The 18,766-nt window shown below is 38.3% G+C and overlaps 1 protein-coding gene and 1 long non-coding RNA gene across 6 annotated transcripts in view; one reads left to right on the forward strand and one right to left on the reverse strand.

Annotated features, from left to right (window-relative positions):
• LOC565947 (novel protein containing immunoglobulin domains) overlaps positions 1 to 16,858 on the reverse strand; it is a 34,121-nt gene extending 17,263 nt beyond the window's left edge. For all 5 annotated transcript variants that reach the window (XM_073907962.1, XM_073907960.1, XM_073907964.1 and 2 more), the window contains exon 1: positions 16,814 to 16,858. In XM_073907962.1, coding sequence (XP_073764063.1) covers positions 16,814 to 16,844 — 31 coding nt within the window. In that variant the 5' untranslated portion in view covers positions 16,845 to 16,858. The remainder of the gene's footprint in view (positions 1 to 16,813) is intronic.
• LOC141375273 (uncharacterized) overlaps positions 1 to 18,766 on the forward strand; it is a 256,688-nt gene that overhangs the window by 143,346 nt on the left and 94,576 nt on the right. The gene's annotated exons all lie outside the window — the stretch shown is intronic.

The raw sequence follows: 18,766 nt of genomic DNA on the forward strand, positions 1-18,766 counted from the left end.
AATTCATAAGGTCTCTCTTATGGAATTCTTCATTCTGTAGTAAAAGCTTGTGGACTGAATGTCTATCATCCTCATATGTCTTTAATATAATAATTATACCATGTAGCAAGCAGACATTATTATAGCAGATATCATGTCATACACTCCCAGATCTCTTACTTTTCCTGCTTTAAACAGTCTGTGTCTCATAAAGCATAGTATAAAACACACTATTTCATAATAAAATAAATATATAAAAATATACGTTTTCCAATCATCCCTTGAACCGAATGAATCACCTTTGTTGACCGGACCGTATGTTTGATGCTCTTTGCTTGAATGAACCAAACCCAGTTGAGTTAAAGTGAAGCAGAAGAGAATCGACTCTGAGTGACCTCAGTGATTTTGTGCCGCTGCATTTAAGTTGTTGTTTTTAAAATAAACGTATAGAAATTGTAGTAAAGTAGCAATACCCGTTTATTTTGACCTTATGAAGACCGTTGTTTAGTCCCCATGAGGAAAACGACTTATCAATAACACATATAATGTGTGCGCACATACACACTGTGTGTGTTGAAGGAAGTCTGAGATCATTAGTGTTGTTGACGTACTTGTTGCCTGCATTGCTCAAATAAACTAGGTGTTAAGAAAATTAAAAACTGGCTCTTAATTTAAAAAAAAACCCATTATAATTATTTTCTTTGCTGTTCATTAAATACATTTAGGAAAGACTATGCTAGCATCGTTTCCGACTAGAATATTTCATAAAACAGAAAATAACAACAATAAATATGTTCAAAAGAAGTCTTTTGACAGATATCAAGTGTTCATATGTTAGTGTGATGAAGAACAGCTCCAGTTTGGACATTAATAAAGTAACAGGAGTAGTTTGTAGTTATATGATGTTTTGAGAGGATGTGATTACACTTGTAGGAGACTTCCAGATAGTCTATCATGTTCTACAACATCACTCAAGCTTCTTGTGGTAAAATGGAACAGGGTCTTGGAAGAGGGAGATGGTTGAGTATTATAAGCTTAAAACAAAAGCTAAGTGTGAAATCAAAAGAGCTAAAGCTGTGAATTAAAGATACACACTGGAAATGCCTGAGATGGGATGCATTTAATAACAAGTCAGGATAGTAGGAACATAAATAGACTTTTTTATTTATATATTTTATATATTTTAAATTTATTCACAAAATCAAGTCAAGTTAAGCTTTATTGTCATTCCCCTACATGTGTGGACATACTCTATAATGAAATGTGGTGTCTCACAGGATGTTTTGTTTGAAAAAAGAATGTAGAACAAGCAGAGAGTATGATTGTGCTGTAAGGAACAGCCTTCTGTAGTTAAAGGGCCATGAAACCCCCTCGTTTCAGCAGGGTGTTTTCACACCTCTACTTTGGAAAAAGTCAGAAAAGTGGGCGTGTCCAGCTCTGTTTAGGGGGAGTGTCGGAGGAACTAAAGTGGGAGGGTGTGGGAGTGTCTATTTGGGCACGCGCAAGTTTCAGAGTCAAAATAAACACACAGGAGAAAGTGATGGTGTTTAACCTACATGGACATCTGTAGTCGAATTATTTGCCAAATTATTAAATGTTATTACACTGTTAGACGTAATAAGACTCACTCTGGCACAGACGCCCAGTCTGCACGCTGGAATACACGCTATTATGTCATGACCGTGACGCAGCTTCAAAAATTCGTTTCAAACAGGAAGTATGAATTTGCTTAAAATAACACAAAAACAACCAATTGACACTTTTTAGTGAAATATAGGTGTCCTAATAGTGTTTTTAGCAGTGTGGGACACATATACGACTGTCAACAGCTCAAAACATGTGTTTTGGTGTTTCGTGACCCTTTAAACCACAGGCTACTGCTTTAGTTACTGCTTTACTGTTTTCTGTTGTCTCATAGTTTCATATACAAAGTAACCAATTCATATTAGAATACAGCTTTAATATATAAGATATCGCTCTAATATTTAAAGATATATATATATTTTTTTTTTGTAGCCGACATGAACACTTTGCACTTTCTGCTGGGATTGGTGATATGGAATCTGAGTGAAGTCAGCACACCTAATCACTGATTTATCATTTGTTTTCAGCTTAATTATTTTACTTACACATTTCAAGACAACGTTGTTCTCCTATTATGACCAGACAGCTAGACCTGTATGGAGCTAATAATACGCCAAAACATTCTGAATTTGAATTGTGTTAATTTGAATTATTGACTATTGTGATGTAACTAATCTGAATTTTTATATGCTTTTTAAAAATTATAAATTTGAATTTGAGTTTCATAACTTGAATATTTTACATCTGAAATTTTAAGAAAATTGACTTTTTCAAGGCAGATTTTTATAGACGTATTTTCAAACTTTTTTGTGTTCTGAATTCAAAGACTGCAAATATTGGTGTGAGGGACCGAGCCAGCACGTACAGTAAGGGGCATACAAAAAAGAAGATTTCCAAAAATAATTATTTTTAATAAAGTCAAAAAGGTTTACAAAAAGTTCAAAAATAAATTAATTAAATAATTAAATCAATTGAAAGAACAATAAACTAAACAAGGAAAACAAACTGAGTTCAAACCAAACAAATTATGTCTAAACCAAAAACAGAACTCCATGAAATGACAAGACAGACCACATTTATAGCACAGGGACTAGTCCACATTAAACAAGAAGGGGGAGACAAAAACATACAATTTACAAATACAATAAACTAAGCCAAACATCTAAATACAAATCTAAATATAAGTTAAATAAATTATAAATAAGGCAAAACTAAATATAAATCTGAATAAACAAACATTGCAAATCATTATTGAACCTAAACTAAACATGAGCTCTCCCTCCAAGCCATTAAGCCAATGGTATCGGCAGGCGGAACCAAAAGACGGCATCTTGCGGCACGTCGGACCTTTAGTTGGGCGGACCACACCCGGAAACTCTGTTCCTCGTCGGCACTGCAGCACGGTAACTTAAACTCAAAAGAAAACTAAATTAACAAAACATACAGTACAGATAACTGATTTTGTGTGCACCCAAAATAGTAATAAATGTACTGTGAATAATAAAGAAAGGTAATGAGAAACTGAAAGTGTATGAGTCTTATTTAAATCAGATATGAATGAAACGAAAATGTATAAACACAATAACTGAAATTGTGACCAATAAATAATCTTAAATGAATATGTATAACGTGTGTGTGTGTGTGTGTGTGTGTGTGTGTGTGTGTGTGTATGTGTGTGTATGTGTGTGTATGTGTGCGTGCATGCCTCACTCTCAATGTGTGGCCACCACACTGGCCATCACATACTCCCTCCCTTCGGGAATGTCACTGGCACATCGGGACAAGTAGTCAGCCGTAAGGTTTTCTTTGCCAGGGACATGTCTGATAATAAACCGGAAGGGCTGCATGGCCAGGTACCAGCGGGTAATACGACTGTTGGTATCTTTCATTTCTTGAAGCCATTGTAGAGCTTTATGATCAGTCTCCAGTATAAACTCCCGGCCTAGCAGATAATACTTTAAAGAGTCCAATGCCCACTTCACAGCCAAGCATTCCTTTTCCACAATAGAGTAGCGAACTTCCCTGGGGAAGAGCTTTCGACTCAGGAAGGCCACTGGGCGTCGAGTGTCAGGGCTGCCCTGCAGCAATACAGCTCCCAGGCCTCGATCTGAAGCATCAGTTTGCAAAACAAAGGGTTGGTGGAAATCAGGGTTATGCAAGACAGAATCTTTACTCAAGGCCTTTCTGAGATCTTGAAAAGCTGCAACAGTTTCTTGGGTCCACTTCAGCTGATTGGGACTCCTTGAACCAACCATGTCAGTCAATACTGCAGCCCGCCCAGAAAAGTTGGGAATAAATCTGTGATAAAACCCAGCCATACCCAAAAAGGACCTTAACTCCTTACGGGTTTGTGGCTGTGGACACTTTTCAATGGCCCGTACCTTCTCCACCTGGGGTCGGAGCACCCCTTTACCAATAACAAACCCCAAGTACTCTGTCTCTGCCTTTGCAATGGTACACTTTTGGGGGTTAACTGTCAGGCCGGCTGCCTGAAGGCGTTGCAGAACTTCCTGGAGATGCTGCAGATGTTGCTCCCATGTGTCACTGTACACCACAATATCATCCAGATAAGCAGCTGTAAATGGTAGTCCTCGCAGTACCTGGTCCATTAGTCTTTGGAAGCTGGCCGGTGCCCCATGCAGTCCAAAGGCTAGAACCTTAAAATGGAATAGGCCCCAGGGTGTTTTAAACGCAGTGAGTTCTCTGGACTGTGGAGTCAACGGAATCTGCCAATAACCTTTTGAAAGATCAATGGTGGTTAGAAACTTTGAGGTGCCCAGTCGATCAGTGAGATCACTGATTCGTGGAGTAGGGTAAGCATCAAACTTGGTCACAGAGTTGAGGTAACGAAAGTCTATACAAAACCTTATAGACCCATCCTTTTTTGGAACAAGGACCACAGGGTGGCACCATTCGCTTTTAGAGGGTTCTATAATTCCCAGCCTCAGCATCAGATCCACCTCCTCTTTCAGCGCTTCTTGGAGACGTTCAGGGACCCTGTAACTCATTCTTCGAACTACAGCATCGGGTTTCAACTCAATATTATGTTCAATCAAGGTGGTAAAGCCAGGGTATTCTGAGAAGACTTCTGGTAAACAAATTTCTCTCACCTCATGCTGTTGCTGTGGGGACAGGTGACTCAGATCCACATCTCCTAGAGCTGACTGAGGCAGAAAAACTTCAGAATCATCCTCTTCTTTGACTTGCCGGATCATCAAGCTGTGGCTAGATTCAGGCGGACGAGGAAACCATTCTTTAAGCAGATTTATATGCAGAGTACGTGTAGAATGAGCATGGTCAGATAGAGCAACTTCATAGGTGGTAGGACCTAGTTTCCTTTTAATTTCATACGGCCCCTGCCATTTTGCAAGCAGCTTACTTTCATGACTGGGCAACATCACGAGTACCTTCTGACCAGGCTTAAACTGCCGCTCCCGAGCGGATTGATCGTACCAGGTTTTCTGGCGTGTTTGAGCTTCTGCCAAATGAGACTGAGCTAGTGCAGACATCTTTTGCAAGCGTTCCCTCATCTGAATCACATAGGATGCCACATTAGTTTCATCATTTCTCTGTGGGTTTCCCTCCCAAACTTCTCGGAGTAATGCTAAGGGACCTTTGACTTCATGACCATAAAGCAACTCAAACGGGGAAAATCCAGTGGAGGCTTGTGGCACTTCCCTGTAGGCAAACAAAAGATATGGGAGCCATTGATCCCAATCAGTACCAGACTCACCAACAAACTTGCGTAGCATCTGCTTTAACGTCTGGTTAAATCTTTCGGTTAACCCATCTGTCTGGGGATGATAAGGAGTGGTTCTCAAACTCTTGATGCCCAGCAACCTATAGACCTGCTTCAGAAGATTCGACATAAAATTAGTCCCTTGATCGGTTAGAATTTCACTTGGAAAGCCAACTCTGGAGAACAGTTGCACTAGACAGGTAGCCACGTACTTGGCCTTAACTGACCTTAAGGGAAACACTTCAGGATACCTAGTGGCATAGTCAGTCACTACAAGCATAAATCGGTTACCCGAACGACTTTTCTCCACTGGTCCAACTATGTCCATTCCCAGTCTTTCGAATGGAGTGCCTATGAGTGGCAGTGGTTGGAGAGGGACCCGCCTTGGGCAGTCAGAGGACACTTTTTGACATTCAGGGCAGGTTTTACAGTACTGGGCTACTTCTGAGTTCAGACCAGGCCAATAGAAGTGTTTTCTGATACGGGCGATGGTTTTACGTTTCCCCAGGTGGCCAGCCCAAGGAATCGAGTGACCCAGAGTAAGGATAACTTCACGGACACACTGTGGTACCACCAGTTGTGTCACTTGTCCCATCTGACGATATAGTAGACCCTGGTACATACAAAATCTTTCCTTTGTCTCTCCATCAACAGTTTTTCCATCCTCCTGCTTTGCTCTCTCCAGATAAGGAACAAGACTGGCATCCTCTTGTTGCATCTGCACAATGTTGACCGGCAGCTTAAACTTGGGTGAGAATTCAGCAAACTTATCAACAGGCATTACGGAAGCATTATATTGGATTTTCTCAAACCGTTTCTGTCGTCTGGATTTCCTAGGTTTAGTTGAGCCATCGATTTCTGCATCAAAGAATGGTAGCGTAGCAAGCAACTCTTTACTTTCGTCTCTCTTATGGCTCTGGGCTCGAGTAACAACCATGTTACAGGTGGATGGTGGCTGCAATAAGTCCCACAGTACTGGCAGGTCCTGCCCCAGGACTACAGGAAAAGGTAGGTTGTCAGCTACACCGACCTCCAAGTAGTAAGTCTGACCTCTCACCTTTAGATAGACCTCTGCGGTGGGTAGCAGCTTTTCGTCACCATGCACACAGCGGACAGCCTTCAGGTTGGTGTTGCGAAGGAGGGCTGGAGAAATGCACTTCATGTGTACCAAAGTCTGATCACTCCCGGTATCAACCAAAGCAATCATTTCCTTTCCATTAATCTCAACAGTGGTGCTTGCTGGTGAGCGTTCAGCTTTAGGGGCTGGCTTTGCAAGATGCCTGGGCACATAACACAGGTGAGTATTCTTGATTACATTTCTAGGGCACATGGGCTTGGTATGACCTTCTTGATTACATAGGTAACATATTGGCATTTTCCTATAATTCTTAGGAGCATTGACAAATGCAGGCCCTCCTCCAGGAGGCTTACCAGCACCAGGGAAGTTTCTCATAGATGGCTGGGGAGGATTTGCTCTCCGGTCATCTCGGCTGGATTTCCACCACCAGGACTGATTTCTCTGACGTGCTGCCACAAACACATCTGCCAGTGCTGCCGCTTGTGAAGCAGACTGTGGATCATGTTCTCGTACCCACACCTGTAGCTCTGGAGACAACATTCTCAAGTATTGTTCAAGAATGATCACTTCACCAACCTCTTCAATAGACTTACTTTTTGGCTGCATCCATTTCCCATACAGTTCTTTTAACCTCACATATAGTTCTTTAGGGCTTTCAAGGTGTTCTACTTCAAGAGACCGAAACCTCTGCCTGTAGGTTTCTCGACTGATGTCATATTTCCTTAATACTGCAGATTTAAGTTCATCATAATTCAAAGATTCATCAACATCCATGTGAACATAAGCAGCCCGGGCCTTACCCGTCAGAAGGGGAATCAGATGAAATACCCACTCCTCTTTTGGCCATCGGCAAACTGCTGCCATTCTCTCAAAGGTAATTAGGAAATGCTCAACATCATCACCATCAGACAACTTTTCCAATTTAGGCTCTTTGAGTGGGCACTGACCTGTATCACGGGCTTCAGCTCCCTCTCTCTGACAGGTACTTGACTGAGATAATGGCCTACTTGGACCAGCACCCTCATCTGGGTGATCCAAATCATCTTGAGGTGTTACCAAAGTATTTGGAACAGGAGTTGTGCGGGCCTGCACCTCCAGCTGCAACAGGCCAAACTGATGATGGAGAGCTTTGAATCGGCGTTCCTGCTGGGCCAGCTCTGCCCTCCTTTGTGCTTCCTGAGCCTCCATTTTTGCCATATGAGCTCTCAACAAGCCTGTCAAGTCAGCTATTGTTGGTTCAGTGCATTCAGTCTCCACATCAAATTCTCTCACCTCCTGTAATTCTTCATCCCCCAGCTCTTGTGCAACTTCATCCAGTTGCTCCACTGAAACAGCCTTTGGGGCTCCTCTTCGTCCTCCTCGGTTCATGGCCCAGAAAGTTTACTAGAGAAAAAAAACTATGCCCCCTACTGGCAAATCCCACTTCTGACACCACTTGTGAGGGACCGAGCCAGCACGTACAGTAAGGGGCATACAAAAAAGAAGATTTCCAAAAATAATTATTTTTAATAAAGTCAAAAAGGTTTACAAAAAGTTCAAAAATAAATTAATTAAATAATTAAATCAATTGAAAGAACAATAAACTAAACAAGGAAAACAAACTGAGTTCAAACCAAACAAATTATGTCTAAACCAAAAACAGAACTCCATGAAATGACAAGACAGACCACATTTATAGCACAGGGACTAGTCCACATTAAACAAGAAGGGGGAGACAAAAACATACAATTTACAAATACAATAAACTAAGCCAAACATCTAAATACAAATCTAAATATAAGTTAAATAAATTATAAATAAGGCAAAACTAAATATAAATCTGAATAAACAAACATTGCAAATCATTATTGAACCTAAACTAAACATGAGCTCTCCCTCCAAGCCATTAAGCCAATGGTATCGGCAGGCGGAACCAAAAGACGGCATCTTGCGGCACGTCGGACCTTTAGTTGGGCGGACCACACCCGGAAACTCTGTTCCTCGTCGGCACTGCAGCACGGTAACTTAAACTCAAAAGAAAACTAAATTAACAAAACATACAGTACAGATAACTGATTTTGTGTGCACCCAAAATAGTAATAAATGTACTGTGAATAATAAAGAAAGGTAATGAGAAACTGAAAGTGTATGAGTCTTATTTAAATCAGATATGAATGAAACGAAAATGTATAAACACAATAACTGAAATTGTGACCAATAAATAATCTTAAATGAATATGTATAACGTGTGTGTGTGTGTGTGTGTGTGTGTATGTGTGTGTATGTGTGTGTATGTGTGCGTGCATGCCTCACTCTCAATGTGTGGCCACCACACTGGCCATCACAATTGGGTTTGTTGTTTCAAGTTTCAAGGTGAAGAAATTCAGAACATCAAATTCAGCCTTCTAAAATTTAAAACCAGAAATTGAGATTGTATAATTCAGATTCAGCACAAAGTTGGTCAGGGGTGATCAACAGGGAAGGGTAGACGATCACCGAGAAGTCAAACTAAGCATTTTGGCCAATCACAGGGCTCTTACACCTTCACCAAAATCTTCACCAAACTTCATCAAATTATACAAGATGCTACTTGTTACAGTATTCTACAGTACATCATAGCATATATAATATAGTATTTTAATGAACTTTTAATGAAATGTTTGCTCTGAGCCCATTATCAGCACTAAAATGCTTCTTTTTTTAATATCATCTATTCACATCTCAAATGTGATATTTACCCTACATTTATATTTATTTGAATAATTAGATTTTTCCATATATTTAAAAATATTACAGCATTTTTAGCTAAAATACATTGAAACCAAAATGTCCAATAGGTGGCGCCAAATCTCTCTCTGTCACTGAATTGTTCATGCAGTCGTTTGAATCGGTTCATTTATAAATGAATTAAGTGACTCACTATGAATGACTCGCTCAGAGATTTCTTGTTAACCTTTGTTAACCTTTTTCAAATGATAACAAAATAAGAGGTGTTAAAAGTCTATATTGTTGTGAATATTCAGGGAAAGCCACTTGGTGAGTTTTCAACATAATGTTTGTTTTATGTGACTTGAAACTGAAAGCAGCCTTCCCTGTACTTAAAGCTACATTTACATTAGGCTATACACATACCTGTCAACATTGGGATGTAGAAATAAGGGATACGCCCACCATAATAAGAGATTCCCCCACCCCTTAAAAAATCCCCAAATTACTAAATATTTTCATTTGGAGCTGTTTCATTGTAAATAATTTGTTAAATGGTCAGTAATATTTATTATTATTATTAATTACAAAAGAAAAAGAAAAAAATAAATAGTATACACTAGCAGCAAATAAATTAGCATCTTAAAATAAATTAGCATCTTAAAATAAATTAGCATATTAAATATTAGCATAATAAAAGTAATGAAATAATAAATAGCATATTAAAATTAATTCAAACTTATTAAAATGAATAGCTATTACAATGAAATAGAATCAAGTTATCAAATCTCATTAGCCGTTTCTCCACAGTATAACTTACACATTCTGATTAAAGAGCAATGAATGAATATCTCATTTATCTCATTAATATTACCTAACTCTTTATGCTCATCTAGGACAAATTTTTTTGTGTTTGAAAAAACCCCACCAAGATGGACATGTTTAGATCGATGTTGTTGTTGTAGTTGTTATTATTATTAATTATGTGTATATCTGTTAATACACGCACCCTAAACCCAGACTTTTACTCCACTTTAAATCGCGTGTACAGAATCTGTTTGGGAAACAGCCTCTATTTATCACTATGGAGCGTGTCAGCTGACAGTCACGCACCGCTACATGACTGTTTTGAGTATTGCATATGAAGGGGAGACGGCACCTGTAATGAAAAGAAAAGGGAATCGCAACATTTTTATATTTATTTCAAAGTGTTTTTATGCCTAAACAAAGCGAAGGCACAGAACAGACTCATATTTAGGAGCAAGGGGCACCCCTGGTGGTTCGGCGGTATGAGTTGCGTATAGGCAGGATCGCTTCTTTAGTGTTTGTTTGCCACTCTTCAGAGAAAGACTGAAATTACGGGAGAAATACTGGAAAATATATTTACGGGATGATAGCGGGATAGAACTGTAAAATAGGGGAGTTTTGAAAGGTATGTATATGTAGATACAAAAAAACAAACAAACAAACAAAAAAAAAAAAACTTTTACTTTGAATCTATTTCCAACCCCCACCCTCATGATTCACACCCTGTAATTTGTCCATAACTATGAATCAAGGTGAAGTGAGTGATTCTTAGTTTGACTTTTCGGTGATCGTCTACTCTTCCCTGTTGATCACCCCTGACCAACTTTCTGCTGAATCTGAATTTCACGATCTGAATTTCTGGTTTAAAATTTTAGAATATTGAATTTGATGTTATGAATTTCTTCATCTTGAAATTTGAAACTGTTTTTTTTTTTACAAACTTAATATTTGCAGTCTGTATATTCAGAACACAACAAATCTAAGGGTAAAAAATACGTCAAAAAAATCAGCCTTGAAAAAGTCACTTGTCTTAAATTTCAGATGTTCAACATTCAAGTTATGAAACGCAAATTCAAATTAAGAAATTCAAAAAAAAAAAAAATTTAACGGCATATAAAAATTCAGATTAGTTACATTACAATAGTCATTAATTCAAATCAACACAATTCAAATTCAGATTGTTTTGGCATCTTATTAGCTCCATAGACCTGTAAGTTCTTGAATGTGCTTGTGAGATCACTTGTGTTGTTGACGCACTTGTCACCTGCAGTGCTCATATAAACTAGGTGTGAAGACGTCTATGAAATGCAAACTAACTCTTCATCGCTATTTATTAAAACAGTTTAAGAATTACCATGCTAGCAAAGATCTGACCAGAATATTTCACAAAACAGTATAAAAGCCATCTGTGTGTGTCTGTATTTCTCTTATATAACTTTAAAATAATAATTATAACATAAAGCAGGCAGACATTAGGCTCGTTTGAGGTGCGCCCTGACTGCAATGTAGACGAGAGCGGACGGCTGCAGTATGAGGAGGCCTCAAAAAATACATCAGAAGTAGGACACTTCCCCAATCTCGCTGTTTTTGGAAACGTCATCAGTGGTGAAGTTTGCGTTCACATTTTTTATAGCAGATGAATGAGGTCATGAAAAAAAATACTCTGGTGATTTATAGTAAATATTATGGTGTTTTTGAACATTTTTTATTGTTGTGATACCAGAGCAACTGTAGAATTTAAATAGGCTATTTTATAATATGGTTCAAAAACACTATAGTATTCCTATAAATTACTGTAGTATTTTTAATGTGGGAGTGGATGCAATTGAAATATCACTGTTTTTACAAAAAGATGTTCACAATCACAGAAGATGAACAGCTCATTACCTAAAAGGGTGTATTTTTAAATATAAATTTGAATATTCAACAGTGGTAAATGTTAAAAGAATGACAAAATAAACAGCTTATACAGCAAGAAAGCTTTTAAAACATCTCATTTGGCTACATTATAAATTAGGTAGCTATAGCAAGATGCTTTTGAGTGACAAGTCATGACAAATGTTTGTTTGTTTTGCTAGGAATGTCCTTAGAATTGGGATTTTATTGAACAAGTGCTCCATTTCTATAGTAATTTCAGACTTTCTATAGAGTGCATTAGAAGGTATAAAGGGAAATACAACTGAAGACAATAGTATTAGCCCTCTTGTGAAGTTTAAAGAAAATGGTATTGCAACAAATATGTAGAAGTGCTGATTTTGTTTTCAACTAAACTAATTTCTACTAATTAATTTCTCTAGTCTTTGCCATGAGGACAATATTATATGACATATTTTACATAATATTTTACTAGTTTTTGCAAGATTCTAGTGTTCAGCCTAAAGTGCAATTTAAAGAGTTAACTATAGATTAATAATGTGAGGAAAGCCATTGGACAACAGGGATTTGTTCTGCAGACATAAAAACAACAACTCTTAAGGGGCTTATTATATTGACATGCTTACTAGGCCTATATTACAGCTTTTACTCCAGCCAGACTAAAATAAACAACCTAAGACTTTCTCCAGAATAAAAACTGTTACACGCGCACGTGTGTGTGTGTGTGTGTGTGTGTGTGTGTGTGTGTTTGTGTGTGTGTGTGTGTGTGTGTGTTTTGTTTACTACACCCCTTTCACTACTCATATGAAACCACACAAAGATGAGGCATAATGACAAAGCAGTCAGAATACCTTTGTATGTATGTATATATGTATGTATTGGATTGACTCATTGAGTAACGCTGAAAATAACACATAAAAATTACAATACAAAATTCACACAAACATACAAAAAAGTGAAAATGATAACAGACAGGACTTTAAACTGAAAGAGAAATAAAATACAGCACATGCACATAATGATTTATTAGTAACATTTAGTTATATTAGATAGGTCACGTTGGGCCTGTTTCAGAAAGGAGGTTAAGTGAAAACTCAGAGTATTTTAACCCCGAAATGAGAGAAACTCTGGGTTTTCCGTTTCAAAATGGCAGATTTGTTGAACTGGAGAAAGCAGGGTAAGTCAAGCCTGTTTCTGAAAGAGAGGTAACTTTAACTCAGAGTCAGTTACTGTGGTAACTTACTCTGTGAACCTAACCTGGTCAGGAGCAGGTTTTATTCTCTAAACTCTGAGTTTCTGTCGGTCTCCTGCCCTTTTTTAAAGACGAAGCTGTATTTCTCGCCTTAGCCTTACATTTCCACACACCTATTTTAATGCTCATTTTGAGATGCGTATAAAAACCATTGATGCAAACGTCATGATGCACATAACTTAAAAAACACGCAGATAATTGAGCAGGATAAACTATTATTCGATAGAAAAGATGTGCATAAACTACGATGGAAACACTTTTACTGAACAAATTACAGTATGTGCATTAAAAAAGTATGTGCATTCATATGATGATGAAAATGTGTGTGAATGGACACACCAGCAGGCTGAGCACACTGTAACACATCCTAAATGTTGTTTTATTCATTCATTCTAAAAAGCCTGAACCATTTCAGTATTAATGTTATTATATTATTAATGACCTCCAGAGCATCTGGAGCGTGTCAAGAGTGTCTGTTCTCCGCGTCTCATGGATTCAAACGCCACCACGTGTTCATTGCGTTTCAGTATTGTCTTCTGAGGCGCAAGTAGCCTACATGTATTGAATATGAAAAGATTGGCGCAGCTTCTTCTACCGCAGTAAATTCTGTTTTTACTGTTGATATTTGGCACCAGTTAATCAGGAAGTGACGATTTAGTTCTCTTTGACTCGTTGGGTGGAAACGCTGCTTTATTCACATGTCTTTTATGCGATAATCCAGTTTTGCACATACATTTTATTAATATATTTGGATGAAAACATAGCTATTGCCTACATTACAGTTACACGAAGAACAAAGTCACGTACGAGAATGGCTTGTCCTTTTTTAATAAATAAAGCTTAAATTCACTGACCTTCAACAGGGACAAGTTTAAACTCTGAGTTGGTTGAACCTCCTTATTGAAACAGGCCCGTTATGTTTTATATAGATGTGTTTTGTTTTTGTTTGCGTGTAAATCTAAATAAATATCCATATGTAATGCTCTTTATGAAAAGGTTTTCAATAAAGCCAGGTATAAACCTTAGTAAAACAAGAGAGAATAGTGTGTAGTTTGTCAGTCTCATCCAATAAGCATTCAGCTGTGTCGACAGCCAGTCGTTTCCCATCATGCTTTTGGTGAGCGCAGTCTTTGGAGAGCAACTGCTGTCGACTGCTCAATCCGATGTATTCGCCTAGATGTCGCGAGAGTTTTTTGCCGCACGTCAGGCGGATGCAACTAAGGCACATTTCTAACCGGCATGCATCTAGTGGTGATTGATTCTGCGCAGATTTTGGCCAGCTCAAACGAGCCTATTATTATGGCAAATATCAGCACACACTGGGGGTTGCACCGATAAAGAGCCCATATTATACATGAAATAGGGTCATATTTTGGTTGTAAGGGTCTCCAACAACAGTCTAATATGCATGCAAGCTCAAAAAACACTTTCATGGTCTTATAATCTGCATTTATTTTTACCCAAGTTTAGCTGCCAGTGGATGAATGTAAATACAGACAATGGACTTGAAAATACAGACGATATTTTATTGAGCAAAAACTCCAAGAACTGGCGAGGAGATCTCCTAGCTTGTCACATTCTATGGAATCAGATTAGTTTCAAAAGAAATTCATGCAAAAGACACGATTTACACATGCGTAGCCAAATTCACGTGCATGAAATATTTATTTATATTCACAAAAAAATTTCACATGCACAAAAAAAAAATACATTTTCATAAAATACGGCAACTCGTACTTTTCAGCCAATCAGATGAGAGCAGTTCTAGAAATGTGGTCAGAGAAGTTTAGTTGGTCATCAATCATTTCTTCAAGGCTTTTTTACCATTTTGGATGCAGTAATGGTTGTCTTGTCCATCTGGATTGAAAAGTTATGATGTAGAGTCAGGTTGGCAGAAACTACAAGCATTTCCGTTTTCGCGAGGTTAAGCTGAAGATGATGATCTTCTAATAGTGCTGCGCAGATCATGTGGTTTTTGCCCTAAACTACATGGCAGACTTACACAGAAATGTTTGTTCACCAGAATAAACTGTCCTTGCATTATTGAATTAATTTAATTGTTGTTTTTCTTGTCATCCTCAGTGATTCACATCAACTTTGAGTGAAGTTAAAATCGTTAAACAGGTGTCAGCCAGTTAGATTGCGCCATGCAAATACCCTCGAGCAGATGATAGCCAATCACGTTTAGGCAACACTGGAAAAGTAATGTGGTTGGCTGTTGTACTCTGTATCGCATTGCCGCTGACATGTTTTGTGAATGAATCGTGAAATCATCAATCACGCAGCCATATAAAATAACTTGCCATGAATTGGTGTTTGATGTACCGTGAGCTGATGATTAATGAAATACTTTTGCACTAAGTAAATCTGTTATTGTTACAGTTTTAGTTGTAAAAACCATGACCAATGTGCTGACTGCATTTATTTAGCAGTAAAATTAGACCGTGCTAATGTTGCGTTATTAATGAAATGAACAGTGTTGATAATGCATTTGTTTACCACTAAAATTACTCATTATTTATGTTGCAGTCTTTTTGTTAAGAGCTGTCAATTAGCATGTGTATGGATTTCCTGCGAATAAATCGTAGATTGTGGCGTCGCAAAATATTTGCGTCTTGTGTTTTACTGGTGACGTCACCAGTGACTAGTCGACATCGAGTCCATAAGTCGACTTTCAATATTCTCTCTTCCTAACACACGCACACATGCACTCTTGCACATACACACACTACGTGTTGAAGGAAGTCTAAGCTCAATAGTGTTGTTGATGTATTTGTCACCTCCAGTGCTCAGATAAACTGGGTGTGAAAATGTGCATAAACTGCAAACCAACACTTCATTTACAAATGCATCAATATTTCGGAAATTTATTAAACCAAGTTAGAAAAAACAGTGCAGGTAAAGTTTTTGATCAAAGAGAGACAACAGAAATAAATATCTTCAAAATAAACGTATCTTACATGTCCTCCATATGTTAATGTGATGAACCACAACTGTGGTTTTTCTGCGAAGAACCTCAAAATAACTCTGTTCATATGCATGCATACAAATAATGATGAGAGCTAATTATAAATAACAGAAACAGTATCTGAGAAAGAAGAAGTCCGTTCAGAGAAACACTTTTTTGCGGGTTCACACACACAAACACAGAAATGCTGCTTTACTCAAACCAAATTTGTGCAAATTATAGACCAAACCAATCACTGACTTAAACAAACAAACAAACAAACAAACAAAAACTTAAGCACACAAACAAAAACAAACCCAAAACGTTTTTAAAGAGTTTTCAAGCAGTTTAGAGTGTTTGGTTTCATGTGTCTGATCTGTGAAATTCAGGCATTTTTGGATTGAATGCTTTTTTTTGGCCACTTTGAATGTTTGGTTTTCACATAAATACTTAAAATAAGAAAGACTAATATCCTGGGTTGTCGTAAACCAACACTGGGTCACATATGGACAAACCCAACATTGGGTTATTTTAAAAATTAAATTTAAATGAGAATTTTTTAACCCAATGGTTGAGTTTGTCCATATTTGACCCAGCGTTGGGTTACAGCAACCCAGCATGTTTTAAAAGTATATTGTATAAAACAAAAGCAATCAGATGTTGACGTCCAGCGACCTCTATTCTACACTCACAGCACAGATAAATGGCTGATCTCTGAAGCTTGTATCTGATCAACACTTCACACATCAGCACTGAATCTGACTAATAAACACAAGAACATACAGCACAATCATTCTCTCATCTTCAGCTGAATGATTAAAACAGTATTAAAGAGCAGAAGAGTGGAGAATCTGATCAAATACTCACAGAGAAGGAGAGGCAGTGCACTGGAGCCCATCCTGACACACTAATGGACTGTTCTAGCAGAGCGCTGGCTGCTCAATCACACACTTCCTGGGTTTAAAACAACAGTTAAAGGAGGAGACAACAATGTTGACCACATGTAGGCCTAACACTTCTGCTCTGAGTGATTCTCTAGTGCAGTCAAATACTGCAGGGTTCAGTGTCTGGTAATTATTCTGATGGGTCATTTTGGCTTTTGCATGGATTGTGGGTCACTCTCTGGTGTCTGATGTGCTCCATTACAGACCCCCTGGTTTTTATGATTATGTGATCGCTGAATCCAACGCGATTTCAACACAGTCACATTTTTGAAGTGCTTCATTTCAAATCTTAATATAAAATGTAAAGAATGTGAAGTAAGTGTGAATGTCGACTCCTGTTCACATGTACGTGCATGATGTGAGTTTGTGAGATCAGTGTGTCTGAATGATTTATGGGTAACACTTAAGGCTCCGTTAGTTAATGTTAATATATTTACTAATAAGAGCAAACAATGAGCAACACAATTATTACACTGTTTATACACCTTTATTCATTAAAAGCTATATTTACCAAGCGCAGCTTGGATTTATTAATGCTTTAGTAAATGTTGAATTATGATGCTGGATTTATTTATGTTAGTAAATAATTGAACTAGCATCAACTAACGGAGCTTTATTGTAAATTGTGACTGATTTATGCTTGAGGGCCATGAACACATATAGAAAGTAAATGTAAGCGACATACAGCGGGTCTGCACACTGCTGTGAATTCTTTGTTATGAGGTTTGTGAAAGGAAAGACACATAGTGCGTGGTCAAACTCACAGCAGAAGTTTAACCACAACTATGAGCTCAACTCTTTATTTTAGGCCTCGTAATCACTAATATCATTTTTTCCTATTGCAAGCTGTTTTTTTCATCCCTTTCTTGCCTTTTGTGTTGTGTTAAAGTATGAATAATATCAGGCAGTGGCAGCAGCTCATAGAGTCAGGCATAAGAAGGAAAACTGTTTAAAATAATTTCAGCAGTTAAACATGAGACGGTTGATTAAAAATAGATCTCAGGTATAAGGTCAGTCATTTTTAAGTCAAAACTTCAGTGGTTCAGCTTATAAACTCTTTAAGACTCATTTGACAAAAAGATTACAGGCCGAACATACACTCACCGGCCACTTTATTAGGTACACCTGTCCAACTGCTCGTTACGCAAATTTCTGATCAGCCAATCACATTGCAGCATCTCAATGCAGTTGGCATGTAGACATGGTCAAGACAAGCATCAGAATGGGGAAGAAAGGGGATTTAAGTGACTTTAAACGTGGCATGGTTGTTGATGCCAGGCAGGCTGCTCTGAGTATTTTATAAACTGCTGATCTACTGGGATTTTGTACACACAACCATCCCTTGGGTTTACAGAGAATGCTCTGTAAAAATAAAAATATCCAGTGAGCGGCAGTTCTGTGGGCGCAAATGCTTTGTTCATGCCAGAGGTCAGAGGAGAATGGCCAGACTGGTTCAAGCTGATAGAAAGACAACAGTAACTCAAGCACTCGTTACAACCGAGGTCTGCAGAAGAGCATCTCTGAACACACAACACGTCCAACCTTGAGGCGGATGGGCTACAGCAGCAGAAGACCACACCGGGTGCCACTCCTGTCAGCTAAGAACAGGAAACTGAGGCTACAATTCACACAGACTCACCAAAACTGGACAATAGAAGATTGGAGAAACGTTGCCTGCTCTGATGAGTCTCCATTTCTGCTGCAACATTCGGATGGTCGGGTCAGAATTTGACGTCAACAACATGAAAGCATGGATCCATCCTGCTTTGTATCAACGGTTCAGGCTGGTAGTGGTGGTGTGATGGTGTGGGGGAGATTTTCTGGGGATACTTTGGGCCTATTAGAACCAATCGTGTCAATCCCGCAGCCTACCTGA

Source organism: Danio rerio, chromosome 7 (genome assembly GCF_049306965.1).
Source record: "Danio rerio strain Tuebingen ecotype United States chromosome 7, GRCz12tu, whole genome shotgun sequence".
Classification (NCBI taxonomy): Eukaryota; Metazoa; Chordata; class Actinopteri; order Cypriniformes; family Danionidae; genus Danio; species Danio rerio.